Source organism: Cygnus olor, chromosome 28 (assembly GCF_009769625.2).
Source record: "Cygnus olor isolate bCygOlo1 chromosome 28, bCygOlo1.pri.v2, whole genome shotgun sequence".
In the NCBI taxonomy this organism is placed as follows: domain Eukaryota; kingdom Metazoa; phylum Chordata; class Aves; order Anseriformes; family Anatidae; genus Cygnus; species Cygnus olor.
Window position 1 is genome coordinate 2,216,077 of NC_049196.1, and position 21,318 is coordinate 2,237,394.

At 45.2% G+C, this 21,318-nt stretch overlaps 3 protein-coding genes and 2 long non-coding RNA genes across 5 annotated transcripts; 3 read left to right on the forward strand and 2 right to left on the reverse strand.

Annotated features, from left to right (window-relative positions):
* The first annotated feature begins 1,107 nt into the window (after window positions 1–1,107).
* LOC121060921 lies at window positions 1,108–3,385 on the forward strand. Its single transcript, XR_005814950.1, has 2 exons — window positions 1,108–1,149; window positions 2,678–3,385. It is a non-coding gene; the product is annotated as an uncharacterized LOC121060921 (long non-coding RNA).
* A 7,619-nt stretch (window positions 3,386–11,004) lies between these two features.
* LOC121060922 lies at window positions 11,005–13,960 on the forward strand. Its single transcript, XR_005814951.1, has 2 exons — window positions 11,005–11,142; window positions 13,049–13,960. It is a non-coding gene; the product is annotated as an uncharacterized LOC121060922 (long non-coding RNA).
* Window positions 13,961–15,008: 1,048 nt separating this feature from the next.
* Window positions 15,009–15,799, reverse strand: LOC121060923 (claw keratin-like). Its single transcript, XM_040539109.1, has one exon. The coding sequence runs from the start codon at window positions 15,797–15,799 to the stop codon at window positions 15,365–15,367; it is 435 nt and encodes a 144-aa protein (XP_040395043.1). The 3' UTR covers window positions 15,009–15,364.
* Window positions 15,800–17,314: 1,515 nt separating this feature from the next.
* Window positions 17,315–18,168, forward strand: LOC121060924 (claw keratin-like). Its single transcript, XM_040539110.1, has one exon. The coding sequence runs from the start codon at window positions 17,390–17,392 to the stop codon at window positions 17,822–17,824; it is 435 nt and encodes a 144-aa protein (XP_040395044.1). The 5' UTR covers window positions 17,315–17,389; the 3' UTR covers window positions 17,825–18,168.
* A 1,759-nt stretch (window positions 18,169–19,927) lies between these two features.
* Window positions 19,928–21,146, reverse strand: LOC121060650 (claw keratin-like). Its single transcript, XM_040538596.1, has 2 exons — window positions 21,086–21,146; window positions 19,928–20,728 (listed from the first exon to the last, which is right to left on the reverse strand). The coding sequence occupies exons 1-2, from the start codon at window positions 21,144–21,146 to the stop codon at window positions 20,283–20,285; spliced, it is 507 nt and encodes a 168-aa protein (XP_040394530.1). The 3' UTR covers window positions 19,928–20,282.
* Between the last annotated feature and the right edge of the window lie 172 nt (window positions 21,147–21,318).

Below are 21,318 nucleotides of genomic sequence, written 5' to 3' on the forward strand. Positions count from 1 at the left end.
GATTTGCTCTTTAAAGTAACTAGAAAAACATTTTTAATTCTACATCTTTGTCTCACTCATAAAAATCTTGACAAACTGACAGCCCTCATTTTCTCTGATTCTTCAGTAGTCTTATATTAAGCTTACGTCTCTCATGTGTTAAATTAATTTCTAATCAGGATAGAGCTATTTTTTGTGTACGTTCTTTCCAGTCATCACCTTGGTACTGTCACAGAAAAAAACAAAGGCTGGATGGAAACACCAGTTTCAGAGTACAGTCCAATCTGTTGCAATCTTCCCTTTTCTGTAGTATTGCCCTTTTCAACCCAGTCAAAAAAAACACCCTGAAAACACACTACCATGATGCTCTATGACTTCACTTTGAGTCAGTGGCAAAAAAACGTGGGTGACACCTGCCTGCCTTTAATTGTAACATGGTCAAACCCTACAAAGAAAGCTGAAATAAATCTACATGCTCCACTCAAATCCTATGCGAGCACTATAGGTAAAGACTAAAGTGGATGTTAAATAACAGATATCTCTCCCTAGAAACCAATCCTATTCAAATACAGTCTCACTCGGAAGATGGCTACAGATATATTTAGTTCTCCTTAAATGTGAATATTCACTGAGAGCCATAACAGCTTCAGGTTAAGCTCCCTGTAAGGAATTTTAGGGGCAAACTCTCTTCTTTTCCATACTGCACACCAGCACAAATTAGGGAAAAAAAATAAAATCCTGTTCCCTGACAGCAAGTGGTACTACTGGTGCTCCCTTGAATTTCTATCAGAAATTGAATTTGATGGGCGGCAGGGGGGAGATAGAGCAAATACATGAATGTGTGGTCAACTTATAACTGAAATGTGGCTAATGAAGTATATCTAGTTCTTTTTGAAACCATGAAATGTTAGTGAATCCTGCCTGCAGGGTGTAGTAGCATGTTAGCACACTACGTGAAGGTCCAATAGCTAGCAAACACAAACAGCGAGCAAAACAGTTTCATTACTTGCATGAAGTTATGCATGCAGCAAACTTTGTTTTGCAACTAATTAAGACTGCATGCAAAAAGGGTGTCACATCCTCCAGGCAATTTGACTAAGTGTATAAAAGCATTTGCTACGTAGAACTCTTCTAATCACTTTTCTTAAACTCTTCTCCTTGGTGATCCGGGTAAGTAAATTTTGAATCAATTACTTATTGCTATCTAAATATTATCAAATGATAGGTTAAACTTAGGAAATGGTAAGGGGGTATTCTTCCAGAAATATACTTTCTATTGACCTTTAGTTTTAAGTCAATTGAAGTTTTATACTTCAGAGGTGGAAGCTGGCATTTGCAAACTATGTTAGTGTTCAGGACAACAGTTCGTTTAGACTAGGAATGGTATATAAAATTCCCTCAGAACTCTAGAAAGTCTCAATAATTTCATACTGGCAAGCATTCTTTTCATACTATAAAGACTATGTCACATTAAACAAATTAACATTGGAAAAAAAATATATATTTTTTGTGATGTTCTCACCTTCAGCTGTCTTCACAGAAAGCAGTGTCTTTTAACAGCTGAAGCTGCCCTAAATATTTTTAAAAGCCTATGGAGACTGGAGCTCATTTTTTCCTATTAAAAAGTCACTTTACTGCTGGTTTTGTTTAAAATATATTTTAAGCAGTGCTGAATTACAAATCTAGAAGGATCATACAAATTCTCCTTCACCTCTCTTCGTGGGTTCTAGGATGAGTTTCCACAAGTTGTTGGTCTCCATCACACCACTTGGGGATCCCTGCCCTTGGACTGATCTGTGGTAGCGATTCTTACCCGGTCAGAGGAAAACTAGCCATTCCAGATCCAGCACTTCAGCTGACAAAATATTCTGTTGTTGCCTTTGTCTTACCTTCAACTCAAAGGCATAGGGTCAATTGGCAAAAGCTGAAGATGCAGCCCTGAGGTTGGGAGAGGACAACACAGACGCGTGGCTAAAACAAGACATTTAGATAGAGACAAGAAATCTCCCCTGAATTTTCTTTCTTCTGCAGACTCATGGAGTAAATGTTGGGATTCATTTGGGAAATCAGTTTAGGCCCACCCTTTCTGCCAACCCTTAATCTCTTCCACATCAGTTTCACGCTGATCAAGTGAAGAAAATTATCACTTCTCCCTCACTGTGTTTGCTGCACCTAATTAGTGTGGGCACAATTCAGGGCAAGGACTGCCTGTAAATCTATAATTAAACAATGCCCAAGAAAACCTGGCCTTGATATCAGGAGCAGTTTTAAAGAGCTGTGTGATTTCAAATATAAGAATCTGTAATCTGGAGGATAAATAATGAGACTAATAAAAGATGGGTGGATCTCCATCCCAGTTCTTACTGTTCCACTTCTAACCAGGTGAGGTGAGGTAACTTGCTTCATCCCTGTGTTTTGGTTTTGCCAGTGCTGGGGATTAAAACTGGAGTTTTAACATGGAGTTGGGTTTGGGTTACGGCTCTCAGCAAGGTTTGAACAGGCAGTAGGAGGGAGACAGAGGATTGCAAAAGGAGGATACTGGACATCCAATCACCTAAAATACTTGCACCTTGGAATACTCCCAATTGCTGTATCTAGCACACAACCCTGTCTTCCAAAAAATCTTGACATCCAATATGTTATCTTCTTGCTGGACTGACAGCCTCCTTTTCTCCCCTCCCCTCCTGCTGTGTTTCAGGTCTGGATCCATCACATGTCTCCCTACGACGAGTGCTGCCTGCCGCCGGGGGTGGTATGCCCTGAGCCATTTGCCCTCACCTCCAATGAGACCTGTGTCATAAAATACCCCGACACGATAGTGGACATAGTGGACCCTGACTCGCCACCATATTCTGTGATCTATCCAGGCCCAACTCTCACCACTTTCCCTCAGCAAACCATAGTGGGATCTACTGCGCTGTTCGATATTGGGAATTTACTTGGTTCCAGGGGATCTCTTGGGTTCAGGGGCATGTGTGGTTCTGGGACAGCATGTAACTCAGGATTACCATTTTTTGATGCAGGAAACTGTAATACTTTGTCTCCTCACTTCTCCAAGCCATTTTGTTATAGAACTTGCAGGCCAGCCTAAATCCATGGATATCCGTGCTGGATTAAGTAAAAACGAGAACTGAAAAGACAGATCATGACTAAGTTTATGGATAATGGGTTGTAGAAGTGCTGAGCTCCCACAGTTCCCAGTGGAGTCGATAAAAGCATGGCTTCCTGGCACTAGACCTGCATGAGGACTAGAATTTCCAAACTACAAGAAATTGGAATTTCACCATTGATCTTATTCAAAATTAGGATGAAATGAAAAAGAATTCTTCAAGAAACGAGATTTTCAAAAATATATTTTTGGTTTGACAAAACTGTATCTCTCAATAAATTAAAGATTTTATGCCAACATTGACTTTTTATTATCAATTCATCTTGAAAAAAAAATTCTTAAAATTATATGACTGAAAATCTTGGGTTCCAAAATGAATTTTTTATCAAAATTGACATTCACTTGTACACTTTGCTGAACCAGCATTTACCACCAAAAAAAAAAAAAAGTTAGCTCTTAGGCATTAGTAAGTCTTCCTTATGCTTTATTTCTGCTTAAGACCCATGATGTACTGGCTTACCAGCTTATTTTTCTGCCTATATCTCATTTAATGCATACCAGGGCAAAAAAAAAAAAAAAAAAGGCAAAACAACAACAACAAAAAACGTTCAAGCAATTGTAACAGCAGATTTCATTGTGAAATATTTGTGAGCAAATAAAGAACAACCTATGCAGAACCATGGAACTGGAGATTCACTGTAGACCCTCATGAAGTCCTGGAACTCTTCTGATTATATCCTATCCATCTAATTTTGTGCATGTATATTCAGCTTTTCATTCGCATTAAACATTATCATGCAGCATGCACTTTTTGTTTTTCCTTTTTTTCCCCTACACTCTATTTTTGAACCCTTATGAGTCCCACCACGAGCAGTGCTGTCACCTGCCTGAGGTGCACCACCCACACTAGCATTAACTAAATCACTACCTGATGTTTGGAAACCTTTGCATTTTTTAAAGCATCCATCCCAACTGCGTTTTTGCGTGGAAGAAAAATGCTGTTGTATTCAGAGGGGGCCGTGCCCTGCACAGCAGCACAGTGGTTCACAGAAATCCACGTGGCTGCAGCAGCGCAGAGCACCATGAAATACCCTCCACACTCCTTCCCCAGCGGTTAGGAGCACAGACATGCACAACACATGCAGATTTTTAGATTGTCTTGAGTGCTACCATGAGTTTCCTAGCCAACTAGCAAGTCTATTCCCCAAAAATTGCGTAAAATCGTCAGCTGAGCACTCGCAGGCAACAGCAGGGCACTGTGACACTCTCTGGGTCACTCTGTTGGGACAACTTGCGCAAAAATCACCTGCAACCTGGATACGTGCAACTTAAAAATGCAAAGCAAACATCAATTGGCCAACAGACAATAACAGCTAGAACTAATGTGCTATTAGGCTAAGTATTAATGTGCTGAAGAGGCCAAGCAGGGGAGTGATTCTGCTTTTAAATTGTCTATATTCTGTGACTAGGAAGAATCAATTACTTCTCCCCTACCCCATTATCCTGTGCTTCCAAAATGTTTGGAAAAAAAGACAAATAGAAGGGGATGGATTTGAGGCTAGGCCTGTAGAAGTAAATCCATGAAAAATGACATAAAAATTTGTACCCTGAAGTCATAGACAATGCCTCACAAGATTTTTCAAGTGGAAACCTTCTTCCCCCATTGTAATTTCTAGAGGACTATTTCCAACAGCCCTCCCTGTCCCCCAGGACATCCTCTCCATACTAATCTACTTGAGTTCTTGGAGTCTGCAAATTAAAGCTGTAGCTTCTATTCCCATAAATTAGACCCACTTCTGATGGATTCTACGTGATCCTTGCAGTAATAGCACGTATCTCTGAAGTTTCCAGGTTATTTCATAAACATTAATTATGTTTGTACACACACAGTGTTGCAAAACTAAGTGTATGCCTTCAGATTTAGACATCCAGCTGTTGAGTAACACCCACACTTTAGAAATGTGTGAGGATTTCAAGAAGCATTTTGCAGGTGAGATCATTATTTTACAGCTTTTCATTAAAACAAGCTTTTTTTTTTTTTTCTCCCCCCCCCCCCCCCCCCATTTTAAACAAACCACCTCTGACATACCCTAAGGGTTTTTGAAGTGCAGGGGACAAACGCCAAGAGAGTGGAATCCAGGCATCTCCCTCTCTCTCCCCTTAGCAACCCAGTATGCATTATACTCAGTTTACATTGGGCATGAATACAAAATATTCATGTATTTTGAATATCTGCACCCTGCAATAGTCCAGCCCCATGAACATATCTCATGTAGTGGTTTATGTAATCAACTAGTCAGGCACTAGTAGCTACTCTCACCTGCAAAGTCACCTCACTGTCTGCTACCACCACACGTCCTACATATTTAGCTGTGACACCTGTCCTAGCATTGGTGATGGAGGATCCTGGATCCTTCAGGCCAAAGCCCAAAACAAGGGGAGGGTGTATATGTTCCTTGTTATTCCTTCCCCAAGGATCTGTGAAAGGCTTTTGTTGGTCACAGACCTGTAAGTGACCTGGCATATAGGTGTAATTTTGCTGCTGATGCAGTCAGCTGCTACGTGGTCCCGACCCTCAAACAACAGCCATCCTATAAAGGAGGGCAGGTATGCACAGCACTGATGTCAGCACTGGGAAGCTCCATGGAACTATGCACTGCAGGAAGGGGAAGGACTGCTGGGGTCCAGGTTGTGTACTAGAAGCCGGCTTCTATTGCTGCACACTGTTTCTGTACATCCTGTGCTTTGATTTAATCAGATTTATACTCCCAACTGCCCCCTGCAGTTTGGGAGGTGCTTCTCTGAGGGTCGCAGAGACAAAATCATTCACTGGGAAATCTCCAAAATGCCCTCAGGGAAAGAGTTTCAAAATAATTCCCAAGTGCTTTGTATTGATTTACATAGACAAAGTGCCTATTATAAAGTTAATATCACTTAACTTTGATGCCCTGGAATCAGATCTTTACTAAGAAGTAGCTATTTGTCTGGATCAGATGCATTCGATAATAAACCTTGAGTGTGCAAAAGGACTGTTCATCACTTCAAACTTTCCCATGAGGTAGGCTATGTTCCTGATTCTCCCTAACATTCTCTTCTACTCCTCTTCCATTGCATGCAGGACCGGAATAATCTACTCATACAATTTGTATTCTTGTCTTTTTTTTATTCCCTAAATTGCTACTTCTACAGTCCTTATCCCTAATTTCTGGTCTGCCCTCTAAAGGAACTGTTCAGTAATAACACCTATCTATGGCTGTTTTAGAAGAAACAAGTTCAAAATTCTCATCTCAAACTCATTTTTACTTTTTCTGCACCAACCACAGGAACAAAACAAATTGAACCCTACCTTATCAGGCTCTGCACACAAATATCAAACAAAAAAGAGCACTTTAAATTATGCGTACAAACTTCGTTCGTGACACTTTACTGACACAGTAATCTTCACTTCCAGCCCCTGAGCTCTGAGTACTTTTACTGCCACTAAGGGCCAGACCCCCAGGCTGCGATGTGGGACACTGGCAGCAGAGGTCTGTATGCCGGACAGCATTCCTCACCCTGTAACCATCCCAACTCTGAGGTCTGCCAGGGAGGACATAGGATGACTCGCAATGAATTAAGCTGCTACACCCACAGATTGCTAAAAATACTTTCTTCGTTCTCCTGTGTAATTTGTTTACATTCCTGTGGTCTGATCCTGATTAAATAACTTCAGGTTTCCATGCCATAAATTGTCCTTAAATTTTGAGGTGAATATGTGGGATCTCCCTGAGGGGAAACTCACTTGTTAAATATATCCTGCGGAATGCTGAGAGCAAATACTTTCAAAGAATTTTGTGAAGGCTCTACAATATCTTCTATATGCACCACACTGCATTATTAGAAATAATCAGTGTTTCAGTAAGCTCTACTACCACAAGATTGACACCCCCCCTTTCTTTTTATATGCCAAAACCCATTCTGTATGTTCTCTATTCATCTTTCGTTGAGAAATAACTGCTTTAAAGCAAAGTTTCAGATCTGTACAATGAATTTTAGATAACATCATTCAGAGTAGCAGAGGGATGTTAGAGATTGATAGAGCCAAATTGCACCAGACAAAGATCTAATTATTGGTTAATCTAAGATTTTTCTTAGGTCTCTGATCCACTCTCGTTCCTTCACAGGGATTTTTTTCCTCCTATCTGAACCTCTCTCACTGTTTACACCTATTGCTCCTCATATTCCTGCAATGTGTCTCCATAAAGGGTCTGGCTCCGTTTTCTCTATAACTTGTGCTCACCTAGAATGACAGTTCAGCCTTTTACTTTTGTGCATCTGCTCATGTATAGTGACAAATACAGAGCAACAGTAGCTCCTTCTAAACCTTTTGACAGATCAGTCTGATGATCCCAGATATGATCCCATTCAGGGACCGTCCCTTACATTGCTATTTCATAGTCAACACCAGGCAGGCTTCAGCTTGATTGTGACATTTCAGGTAGTGAAACTTGGATGTACACCATTACAATTTAATCTGGTCTGCTCTTTAATTCTAGGAAACCAAACAGCATCTTCAGCATCCATATTTATAGTCACGTTGAAGACAACAAGTCACTTAAGAATAGGGCTGTGCACCTTACCTGTGGCAAAAGGAAAGCAGCTTGCTGCTTATCTGTTAGGTACCATCTGTGCTGCTGCCTGACACTGTGCAATGAGGGGCTGGGGGCCAGTGCTTGGGAAGCAGGTTAGAAAAGTAAAGAAAACTCAAAGCAAAGGGAAACTGAGGCAGGTTATGTAATGTCACACAGGGCAACTAGAGGGAGCTGTGGAGGCTAAATAAACCAGGGTTAACTCAGTGTCTTCTAAACCTGTCTGCAGGGTTCACGTTTCTGTCTAAACGTTAAAAAAAAAAAAAAAAAAAAAAAAAAAAAAAAAAAAAAAACAGAATTAGCAGGAAAAAATAAATAAAATCTGCGGTAGGATCAGAGACAACACACAACCTACATATACTCCAAACACATTTTAAATCATTTAAATGATTTCTTTTGGTTTCCTGTTCCTAATAAACTAGCACTTAGACTTTCTTGTATTACAATACATTTCAATACTGCTCTGGTCAGCACATAGTGAAGGAGGTGTCTCATCTGTACTGCTCCCTCCGCTCCCTTCTGTGTTCCTTGAACACCTACTTCCTCTGAGTTTCTCACGCAGACTTTAACTTGTTGACAGTTCTTTGTTGTTTTTCCATGCTCAAAACCTAGGTTAATCCCACATAGCAGGGAACAAAAAGTAGAAGTCTTTGCTTCTTTTACCCTGTTTCCTGGGCTGTTAAAACCAAGTAATGAGTTGGTGAAGACACGGAATATCCAGGGAGCCCTGGACCTCACGTCACTGGTCCTGACAAGCCTGGAAAGCAGAGAGCCAGCCAGCAACCACATGTCACAAGGCCATTACACAAGAAAAATTTCCCCTTTTTAATTCACTAATGCTGTCAAAAGACCTTCAGAAAAGTGCCTGTTCTGTTGAACTGACAAACATGCTTGGAGAAAACTATCCCTAACCCTGCCTGATACACAGCCTGGTGGACTTTTCCAGTAGCTGTGCAGCTTTATTCAATTGTTCTCCTTCTGCCATACATTGGGATTTATGAGGTGTTTCTGGAAACACCCTATGTAGTTAAACACCATGAGAATGCTGAGGACTGCAAATGTTTCACAATCATTTATGAATATGTGGCTTATGCAAATAGGTCTATAACGATAATAGCCATAGGTGACGCCTAGTGTTGGGCAATAGTATCACCTTAAAGGAGAGATATAAAGGTCATTTCTGGCATTGTCCTAATTAGACTCTGATGCCCTGCCTCAATTTTTGAATTACTCAACTTTCACTTGTAGTTTGTATAAAACCAGAAAGCCAGAGATTCGGCTAGCGTAAGAAATGTTGGATCTAAGCATTAATACATAATTGATTAACCTTTGCTAATGATCTGGACTTATATTTCAGTTCTTACTTGTCTAATGGGCAGAATTTTTGCTGATATAATGTGTTTACAGATGATGTAAGCATGTAGAGCTTCTTTGAAGTCCCCAGAATGAATGTTGCAGATCTACATCAGCAGAGCATCCATCCACAAGCATTTTCCTTTGATTATTTCTTCATTAGCAAGTGCCCCTGACTCAGCTTTACAAACAAGACTTCTGTGCTCTGAAGTTGAACAGAACAGGTTTGGCCACATAGATCATATCTTAGCTAGGCAAGAGCTATTATTAATGTTGTCCCTGCCTTACACAAGGATATAATTTTCTAAAATGATTTTAAAATTAATAGATGCTCACAATATTAACATTGTATATTGTGGTGTATGCAGTCTTCTTTACTCTTTACCTTTTGTTGCCTTTCTTAGTCACTCCAGAGTACAACATGAAAACCAGAAGGGGAAAAAAAAATAAAAAAAAATCTGTAGAGTATTGCTAAATTATGAGGGAATTCTGAAGAGTTCATTTTCCTGTGGAGCAAAGGGACTACATCTTAATATGACAGCCAGAATTCAGTTCCTACTTATTTCCTGTACTCATGGGTATCTCCCAAACGCTGTGGAGATGAAGCAAAAATCCAGTATGCTTAGCTAGAATACTTTTATTGGGATGAATTTCACTCTTGTTACATGTGATTTAAAAGCCATGCTTTGAAATAGCAATTCCGGGGGGGGGGGGGGGGGGGGGGCGTTGGGCAGCAGTCTTCTAGCTACAAGTTATGCATAACTTAGAACCAGGAGACCTTTAGAACTTCGGAGAAAAAAAAAAAAAAACACCAACACTATTTGCAGTTGAATTGTGAGTTCCTTTGATGCATACTCCATATCGACACCACCTCGCAAGAACCAAACCATGAACACCTGAGGCCACCTCTGTTGTGGCCTACGTCCACAGCTCAAAGACTGCCCCAGCAGCCCCAATACCTGAACTCTGCCCTCATGTGCACAGAGGAGCACTGCACGAGGGGAGGCTCCTGAACACATGGAGGCTCCCTCTGGTGGAGGCAGCCTCCGGGGGGGGACCTCAGTGACAGGCGTGGGTGGGACACCCATTTTCTAAGAAATCGGTCCACTGCACTCTCTCTTCCCTCTGGATGAAAGCTTCGTGCATAAAGACAACAAGCACATTAAATAAGAATAATTCATGTCATAAACACCATGACAGTGGGTTTAACTCTTTTTAATGAAGACGCCCTAAACATCCCCCAGGCTGTAGAGCTTATCAGGAATATTCTGGAGACATGGAGAAACAAGATTTCAAAGTACTTCACAAACATGTTAGTATGCCAAACTTGGAAGTTATTTTATGTTAATAGTAATAATATCCTAGTGGATTTAGAGTGCTCTGACCTCATACAGAATGAAAAGTGTAAAACATTTATTTAATCAACTCCTCATTTTAGACTTCATAATTGGAGGTGACTTCATTTTTATTTAATAGATAGTGTTGTGATAGTTCTGCTGTTTAAAGTTTTTGCACCAGATAATTCCTCTGGCTTGGGTAAGAACACATCCATCAGCTTCACTAACATTATATCAGATGAGGAAGAAGCCCTGTGCTTCTAGAGATTTATCTAGGCACGGAGAAGGTTAGGAGATGTTACCTGTATTTCCAATATGGAAAATAAATCTTGCATGTGTTGACACAATTTGTCACTGACATTTCTAAAACTCCCTGTGCAATCATGTTTTTAGCAAAGATAAGTCACTAGAAGCCTATTCATTCATGTATCTTTAATTCCTAATGAAATCAGTAGAGTAAAACAAGGAAATTTCAAGATGAAAGGAACTTGCAGCCTACAGTCTGCATTTTGAATTATTACCTAACTTAGCTTTAGATAATCATAAACAGTGAGCAAAACAATTACAGCAAGTACAGGAGTAATACATGCAACAAAGTTTGCTTCATAAGTAATTAAGGCCCTTTATACAAAGGGCGTCTCAGATCCTCCAGGCAATCTGAGAAAGGATATAAATACACTTTCCGTGCAAGGTTCTTCTCACTACTTCTCTTGACTTGTTCTCTGCGGTACACTGAGTAAGTCTGATTTGACAACTATAAAAATCTTGAGCTTAATGTTATTTTAGTGCAAGTTTTGTTAAAATTGGGACTAAATCCTCTATCAGAGACATTATTAAGCATCTTTATACAGATTTTTCTTATCTGCTGGATAAAGGCTGTAAAATAAAAGGAAGAGTTTTTCAAGACTCCTTTGGGCTACTAATTTTATGGGAGAATTGGGAAATTTTACTCTCTATTTAGTAAATTTCTCAGAAAAACATTAAGAATAGATTTTAGCTCTGTTTTTACATATATGCCATGCATAGGAAATTTGTCAGTTGTTAAGTGGGGGAATTTCCTAGACAACTGTTGAGGTAAAACCTCATTGTTTGAAGGTAGTTCGGTGTAACTACAGAGATGCAGCATTGCTTTTATTCTTAATCTGTCCATCCTTAGCTAACTTAGTTGGAGTCCCAACAAATTACACCTGGTGATGGTTCGATACTATTACTTAATGTAACTGTGGAAGATAAGCTTTCATTTCTAACTAATAAAATGTGACTTTGCTAGCATTTTAATGTGTTCTTACAGGGATGGAGGTAAGCATTTTTTCAGGTCAAAGCTAAATTCTAACCTAAGGGTATTTGGGGAAAAATAGCAGACATGCTTCCCCCCTCCCTGAAGAATGATGCATTTGAGAATACTTTTGCTTTCCTCGGAATACAGCTGAGACAAGTAAATAGATGGGAGCTCATTGCCCTGCCTATTCCCTGTGCTAGCACCTGGTACAAGGTAGCACTGAGCTCCTGAAGTCAGGGAAAGTAGTTTTTAAGATACATTTATTTTATGCTTTGTGGTTTAATCGTTTATTTATTATAAAGTGTTTTTGGCTACATATTTTAGGATCCAGGGATCCTGTATATCACTTCTCCATACGTAAGACTTACTGATTTTATAGATTAGCCCCAAATTATCCTCCCTTTGCCTTTAGAAGCATTCTGCATTTACTTACTGTGAGGAGTGCTTTAAAGCTGCCATATCCCCTAGTCCTCATTTTCAAATGTTTAAGGACAGTAATTTAACACACTGCAGCACACAGGGCTTAACCGAGAATAAAATAATATTTTTTCCTTATTCATCACCATAACATATCTTTGATTTACAAGTTTAAAAATTAGTGTGATGCTATACTACGGAAAACTATCTTGTATGTAGAGATTTAATGTGAAGAAAGAAATAACCATTATTAAATCTGTCTGTACCCAAGCTAGAGCTGCAAGTTTTGCATTTGGGTTGGCAAAACCACTCATCCACAATTTAAATATTTTAAGTGTGGTGTTTTACTTATTAAAACGGTATTTTTAATCCCCCTTTTATTATTAGCCTTTATTTTTTCTGTGCTTTAGTGGAACAATGCTCGGTAATAACAGAAATTTGCATGGAAAATAGAAGACATTAAGCAGGCTGCTAAACAGATCACTCGATACTCAAATATATTGAAAACCTGGCTCTCTCCGCCCCTTGCACCCCCCTCTGTAAAACACAGAACGTAGGCACTGCCCTGAGAGGCTGCCTGTGGGAGGAGGAGGGAGGCTGCTGGAACAAGACCCAACACGTCTCCAGGAAATACTGCAAGAGACAAGGAGCTTTTAGAGCACATGTGAGTTCTGGAGGTGGCACACAGGGAAAGGGGCAGATTTTTGCTCCTGGAGGATGAGGAGGGAGCACGATTAAAACAGCAAACTAGAAAAGATAAATAGATGCAGGCTAAGGAAAATGTTGTTGAGCCGGGGAGAGGAGCTATGCTGTTTTCTTTATCCAAATTATCTCTCTTAAGATGTCTTAGAGTCAAGCACAGAAGTATCAGCAGCCAAGCACACAGGGTATGTTTGGGTTTTTTTTCCCCTCTTTTCCCTCCTCTAACTTCACAATGAAATTGCAGGACCCCCCCTCCGCAGCCAGGCGATGGCTTCCGAGCAGCTGGCGTGCAGCAACCCCTGCGAGGCGAAGTGCCCCCAGCCCCTGGCCGCCAGCAGCAACGAGCCCTGCGTGGTGGCCTGCGGTGACTCCCGGGTGATCATCTACCCACCACCCGTCGTCGTCACCTTCCCAGGGCCCATCCTCACCACCTACCCTCAGCAAACGGTGGTGGGAGCCTCGGAGCCCTCCGAGGTGGCCCTAGCAGAGCCCCCCGCTGCAGCCCCCCTGCCAGCAGAGGCCCAGGGGAGGCTGGAGGCTGCAGTGGAGAAACTCACCCCACAGGTCATCACCCGCCCAGAGCCTCGGTGTGCTCCCAAATACTCCTACACATATTCTTCCCAATGGACACATCCGTGCAACTCGTACCGCTCTGGGAAACGGTGGACATACTGAGCTGAGATGCAGAGTGGCTTTGGGTAGCTCAAGCCCCTGGCGATGCAGGAGGGCTGAGCGGCCAGGCAGGAGCTCAGCACTGGGCATCGCCTGGCTCCAGCTGGAGAAGGAGAGCTGCGAACGCTCAGCACCTGTGAGAGACAGCTCATGTGTGCAGTTTCTCCTTTTGCCTTTAGCTTAGGTTTGTTAGCCTCTGGCTTTCTGGTTTAGTCATCTGCTTACGTTGTGCTTTGTTTTACTTCAGTTACATTATTGACACTGAGTTTAGAGAGGTGACTTAGGATGCTAGAAATTGCACACAGCAACTGCACCGAGGGAGGAAAAAAAAAAACATTTTTTTATAGGTTGCATCACTTTGGGTCCTGGTGATAAACCAGACCCCAGTGAACCCCCAGAAAGATAATCTTTATATTATGTACAATTTTGTTCCAGAATTGTAGAAAAGCTGTCTCCTTCCAAATAAATTTTCTATACCAAACTATGACTTTTGGTTTTCATTACAACATAATTGTTGCCTTTTTCTTTCACTTCTCAATTGAATTTATAGTATATTTATTCACTGTCATGGGTATTTCATGTTTCCTCTTTGTGCACAAATATCACAAAATCACACACACACTTTTCTACATGATCTCATTAGATATGAGCTTAATATTTGACAGCCCCAGGACCAACCTGAGTCCCTGGCAGTTGCCACTTCTCAGGTAATGATCTGTGCCAAATTTCCCATGTCCATCTCAGGACGGAGCAACTTTCCAACACTTGGCCCCAAGCCCCAAGTAAGGCATGCCTCACTGGGTGCAGCCCTCTGGGTGGAGAAACCCAGGGCCCAGGCACAGCCCTCCAACACACAGCATGGAGCTTCCCTGAGGCCATAAGACTGAAAGGAAGTTCCAGAGATGCCTGCAAAGGAAGGCAAAGGCAGTAGACATGCTGCGGGGTGAAAACGTGGTGTGTCACAACTGATGGGTGGCAACGAGGAGCAGAAGTTTCCAATGAACTGAAAAAAAACATTGCTTTGGGTCCCAATGAAAATTTTCTTTCGTCTTTCCATTCAGAGGGAAGGAAAAGTGTATCAATTTCCTCTATATTAAATTGCTTTTAATGTGAAAATATGCATAATTTTCCCACAGGATCAATGAGAAAGAAACACTTAACTAGTTTAGTTTCCATTCCTCTATAAATCATGAAAAACATAAATCTGAATTTTACCTTTAAATCTATTTGTAGTAGTGAAGCTAATCATTTGGTAGCAACTTTCCTACATTTCATTTCAAAATGTTTTCAAAGAGAAAAACAGTGCTTCCACAAAAAATTTACCAAACCCACTTGCCATCTGGTATTCCACATCACCACCAATCTATAAACATATCTCACATCAAAGTGAAGACAAAATTCAAACAAAAAGTCTTGTTGATGCAATACAGATTCTTTAATATGAATGGAAAATGCAGTAGAAAGTGAGAGAAAAAAAAAAAAGAAAAGAAAAAACACAGAAACAATGAAATGGAATCACAAAAATACTTAAGCTGCAGCAAGTTCCAACACAGGACTTCACCTCAAAGATTCCCCCTTCTTAGCATTGTTCGGGAACCTCAGATCTGGGCAGAGAGGGGAGACACTCACCCAAGGATGAGCACTGTTCTGCTGTATTGCAGATAGAGGGGAGCTTTTGAAGGGATTGTTAATACCCTGAAGCCCCAGATACACATCTGCAAGGTTATTCTGTGCAAAAAAGCAAGGAGCAGTAGATTAAACTAGCTGCTTTGGCACAGCTGAAAGAGGGACTGAAAGATTTGTTCTGCATCTGGTTGTAGAAATCAAGGGCAGCTGTTTGTAAAGGCTCAAGGCAGATGCAGCACTGCATTCCATGGGCCCTTGGAGTTTAGCAGGGCCCGCAGTTGCCACTGAGGTACCTGTGGCTTAGAGCCCAACCTCCATACCCGCAGCTCCCAAAGGCTCCATAGCCCCCATAGCCTCCAAGGCCTCCATAGCCCAAAAGGCCTCCATAGCTCCCAAGACCTCCATAGCCCAAAAGCCTGCCATAACCCCCAAGGCCTCCATAGCCCCCAAAGCCACCACGGCCTCCAAAAGTGCCGCCGAAGCCCCCTGCCACACCCGGGACTCCTGCCGAGCCGACCACGGCATGCTGTGGGAAGGAGCTGAGGATGGGCCCAGGCAAGGTGAGCACCGTGGCCGGGGGCTGGATCACCACGGTGGAGTCGGGGCACTGCCGTATGCAGGGCTCGTTGGTGCTGTCAGCCACTGGGGCTGGGGCGGCCACCCCGCACACAGGGGTGCACAGGCTGGAGCAGGACATCCTTCAATTTGCAGGCAAGGCTGTGAGAGAAGGCAGAGCTGGGGTCAGAATATCACCACATTGCAAATACCCTGTGGCTCTCCTGCACTTGGAGCTTGTGCCCCAGCAAATGCTCTGCACCAAGAAAATCAGTTAGAGCATAAGCACAGTATCCACTTGGAAAGCTGGTGTAAACAACTTGATCTCCCTGACACGAAGGACACAGGAAAAACCACATCATCCAAAGCACATGGAAAGTGACTGAGCACCCAAAGGACTCAATTGCATTGGGAAGCTCAAAGCACCATGCCTAAAAGCTTCAATATCCATCCTTTCCTTAGCTATGAAATGCTACCATTAAAACCAAGCCTATACGACACTGCAAAAACACATGCAGAACCCGCACCAACAGATGAAATAATGAAATGACTGCTGAGGAATGGAACAGGCACATAAGGCATGGACTTACCCAGGTGATGTGGTAAGAGACAAGTGGAGGAAGCAGGATGGAGGGCTGTGAACCCCTCAGCCCTTTTATACCCATTCCAGACAGCCTGCAGCATCGGGCAGGGGGCGGTGGTGGAAGCCTCAGATATTCATGCAATAAAGCCATCATGAATCATGACACACGTAGAGATGCGGGGCAATTATATACCTCCACATCGGGGACACTGTGGCTCAAACTTGCCCTGCGGAGCAGGGAGGTGATGGGAGTGACAAACCGTGACATTCAACTACATCAAAGGCCAGACACTGCTGAAGCTGACCTGAAACACCAATAAACCCTGATTTCTTCCTAATCCCAAACATTTTCTATGTGGAAGAGTCACGGGCAATTGGCAGAAGATGTGCTTTGCAACCCTGTGCACAGCCAGCACGCCTGCCATTACCTCCGTTTTATGTGCTGGTAAACAGAGGTGGTGGAAGTTTGGGTAAAGGGATGAAGCCATCCCACCCACTTGCAAAAGCTCCCAAACATTCACCATCACCCTGTACAGGGAAGGGCTGCAAGGCACTCAGGTGGGAGTTTAGGAGCATCCCTAACCATTGCCCTTCTCCATGCTCTGTGGGAAAAGGGCTACTCCTTGCTCTCCAATTCACCTGAAGGCCAAGCAAAGAGCTGTGGCTGTGTTGGCACTGTGGGTGAAGCCCAATCCGCCTGGGGGATTAAGAATTCATTGGGGTTTATTGGTTCCCTGAGGTCAGCTTTAGCAGTTGCTGACCTTTAATGTAGGTGAGTGTCATGGTTTGTTCCTCTCATCACATCCCTGTTCCCCAGGGCACATTTCCGCCTCAATGTCCCCAGTAGGGAGTGATATCATTGCCTCGCATCTCCACGTGTTTCTTGAAGGGTTTCAGTTTTATTGCATGAATATCTGGGGCTTCCACCTATGTTTGATGCCGTGGGCTGTCTGGGACAGGTTTAAAAGGGCTGAGGGCTTTGCAGCCCTCTATCCTGCTTCCTCCACTTGTCTCTAAACAGATCACCTGGGTAAGTCCTGCTCTTGGAGGCTTCTCACGGCTCTCTCCCTGCCTCCATCAGTACAGCCTCTCCCCAGACCCTTGCCTAACTCTGCCTGCCCTTTGCAGTACTCCTTGCCTGCGTGGAAGATGTCCTGCTCCAGCCTGTGTGCCCCTGTGTGTGGGGTGGCCGCCCCGGCCCCAGTGGCTGACAGCTTCAACGAGCCCTGCGTGTGGCAGTGCCCCGACTCCACCGTGGTGATCCAACCCCCAGCCACGGTGCTCACCTTGCCCGGGCCCATCCTCAGCTCCTTCCCGCAGCACGCCGTAGTCGGCTCGGCAGGAGTCCCGGGAGTGGCAGGGGGCTTTGGTGGCACTTTTGGAGGCCGTGGTGGCTTTGGGGGCTATGGAGGCCTTGGGGGTTATGGTGGCCTTTTGGGCTATGGAGGCCTTGGTGGTTATGGACGTGTTGGGGGCTATGGAGGCCTTGGAGGCTATGGGGGCTATGGAGCCTTTGGGAGCTGCGGATATGGCGGCTGGCGTCGGGGCCACAGGTACCTCAGCGGCAACTGCAGGCCCTGCTAAGCCCGCCTCTGGCTCCAGCCCCTGAAGAAGGAGTGCTCCGCAGCTGCCCTTGGAACATCCCGACATGACACCATCAGGAGAAGCTCCCCTTCGGAGTCACTGGTTTCCAGAGCTTGGAGGCCTTGTGCCTTCATGGGGCCCCTCTGTCCTTCTCCTCGCTGCTTGAGCTTCGCTTCAGGACTCACTGCCCCATCACGAGGCAGCCAAGCAACGGACGCCTCCTGTGGCATGGCTGTTGCTCACTATCGCTCTGCCTTCTGCAAGGAGTCAGGGGCTGGCTTACTGCCGTCTCCCTGATCCCCTACAATCCCCTACAGCAGCAATAAAAGCTCTGTTACACCACATTCTTGACCACAGTTTTTTTCCTTGGCGCTTGCTATTCTCCCTCCTTGCCGTATGGATGCACCATCTTTCTGGGTCCATCCCTACCAGTTGCCACCCGGGGTATTCTCAGGGGCCCTGCAGGCATTCTTTCGCCTCCACGCCCTACCCCGGGCAACACGGCCATTACAAGAGGGTTGCCACAGCCTCCCCAAGGGCAAAGGCCTGACTGGAGCCACCTGAGAGGCCATGGGGCAGCCAAAAGAGGCTGAGGGCTCCCCACCAGCCTTTCCTCCAGCCCCTCCAGTTTCCCTCCTCTTCCTCCCACATCTCCATGGAGCACTTGCACGTCTTTCCCCACCACTGGGCCAGAAGTTCTTCCCTGTATACACAGCTTGCCTGCTTGTAGCTGGGAGACACAGCTCTGCCCACGTAGGACAGCAGTGCTCCACACAGTCCCATACTGCAGACATGCTGCCAGGCCATGGCTGCCCTTCCTCACACACCAGCACACAAAGCGACCTGCATGGCCAGGCCCCCAGAACACCTGGCCACAACAGCTGTGATGAGGCACGACTGCTGCCTCCCACCACTCTGCCCTCACCCAGCATGCAGGGGATGCCACTGGTGGCAGGACCCAGTGGTTGGCTGGGGGGCCTTGCACTGGGGCCTGGGGAGTGGTGTGGATGGGCAGAAATGGAAAAGATGTGCCCAAGCACAAGAGGAGACACACAAAGTTCTGCGCAAGAGGTGGAGGAAAGCTGTGGCTGCTCTGACAGTTCACAGACGTTTTCCCCTTCCCCTGTCTTGACAATTACGGGTGATGCATGTTTTCCTGAGCCCCCAGGAGTGACCAACGTGCTGCCCCGCTACTCTTCTTGATTTCCCTGACAAGAATCGTCTCCAAGAAAGACCACTGTGCAGAGCTAGGATCACATGATCAGAAGACTTTTGGGGAAGGAAAGGACATGAGGAGGGTACAGACACACACCTCCTACTCAAGGCCTTTGTGCTCCGTGGATCTGGATGGCTGTGATGTGTTCATGGCTGTGAGGAGGACCTTGGGAAAACTTGGCTGTGTCTCCTTCACCCCTTCCCAGTGCCACCAGTTGCAGTTGGGCATATGAGCACAGTCAGCAGGTGGCAGCAGCTCTGACCATGCAGTGGCCGTCTCTCTGTCTCCCCAGACCTCCACGGGTGACCACAGAAAAGGCAATATAAAGAGGTCAAACATGCTGTGGTGGCTGTGCAAGACGTCTGTTTCTCTGTCATGTTCTCAAAGTAGGATTGGGTATGCATTGCCACTCTTCCCGCTGAGAGAAGGGAGGAGGTTCAGGGGGCTGTCCGCTACAAGACCCACTGGGGACTCTGATCTTCAGTTGTAATGCCCTGCCCCAGCTGCACAAAGAATCATAGAATCATAGAATATCCCGAGTTGGAAGGGACCCATAAGGATCATCAAGTCCAACTCCTGGCACCGCAGAGGTCTACCCAAAATTTTAGACCATGTGACTAAGTGCACAGTCCAATCGCTTATTAATTTCAGACAGGTTTGGTGCAGTGACTACTTCACTGGGGAGCCTGTTCCAGTGTGCGACCACCCACTCGGTGAAGAACCTCTTCCTGATGTCCATCCTAAATCTCCCCTGCCTCAGCTTAACACCCAGTAGCAAAGGCCCCAGTAGCAAAGCCAGGAGTGCAGCCAGCAGCCCCACTGCCCTGGCTCTGAGTTTTGGGGGAAGTCTGGAAGAAGAAGGATGAAGAAATACCTTGGGTTGAGAATGTGGTGCAACAGAGCTTTTATTGCAAGTCCAGGGGAGCAGGAAGATGGCAAAAAGGGAGGCCCTGGACAGGGGCATCCACCAACTCCTTGCAAAAGGCAGAGAGGAGGTGTCCAGCAATCACACCGCAGGAACAGGAGGAAGGCGCTAGGCTGCGTATCACGGGGCAGCAAGTCCTGAAGAGAATCTCAAGCGGGGCAGGTAAAAGTCAGAGCTGCGCCCCATGCAGGCACGAGGCCTCCAAGCTCTGGAGGCCAGTGAAGATGAATGGGAGCCCTTCCTGCTGGTGTCATGTCGGGACATACCAGGGCAGCTCTGGAGCACTCCTTCATCAGGGGCTGGAGGCAGAGGTGGGCTTAGCACGGCCCGCAGTTGCCACTGAGGTACCTGAGGCCCCGACGCCAGCTGCCATATCCGCAGCTCCCAAATGCTCCATAGCCCCCATAGCCTCCAAGGCCTCCATAGCCCCAAAGGCCTCCATAACCACCAAGGCCTCCATAGCCCAAAAGGCCGCCATAACCCCCAAGGCCTCCATAGCCCCCAAAGCCACCACGGCCTCCAAAAGTGCCACCAAAGCCCCCTGCCACACCCGGGACTCCCGCCGAGCCGACTATGGCGTGCTGTGGGAAGGAGCTGAGGATGGGCCCGGGCAAGGTGAGCACCGTGGCCGGGGGCTGGATCACCACGGTGGAGTCGGGGCACTGCCGCACGCAGGGCTCGTTGGCGCTGTCAGCCACTGGGGCCGGGACGGCCACCCCACACACAGGGGCACACAGGACATCTTCCATGCAGGCAAGGAGTACTGCAAAGGGCAGGCAGAGTTAGGCAAGGGTCTGGGGAGAGGCTGTACTGATGGAGTCAGGGAGAGAGCCCTGAGAAGCCTCCAAGAGCATGACTTATCCAGGTGATCTGTTTAGAGACAAGTGGAGGAAGCAGGATAGAGGGCTGCAAAGCCCTCAGCCCTTTTAAACCTGTCCCTGAGAGCCTGCAGCATCGAACAGTTGGAAGCCCCAGGTATTCATGCAGTAAAGCTAGCTCCAGCATGACACATGTGGAGATGCGAGGCAATTACATCCGTTCCCATCACGGACATAAGGCGCTAAACGTGCCCTCGGGAACAGGGAGGTGATGGGAGGGATAGACCATGCCACTCACCTACATGAAAGACTAGGCGCCACTAAAGCTGACCTCACAGCACCAGTAAATCCAAATGTATTCATAATCCGAAACTTTGTCTATGAGGAAGTGTCAGAGGAATTTTGGGGAAGAAACTCTTTGCAACTGTGCACAAGGCTAGCACGCCTGTCATTACCTCCCTTTTATGGGCTAGTAAACAGAGGTGGTGGAAGTTTGGGTAAAGGGATGAAGCCATCCCACCCACTTGTAAAAGCT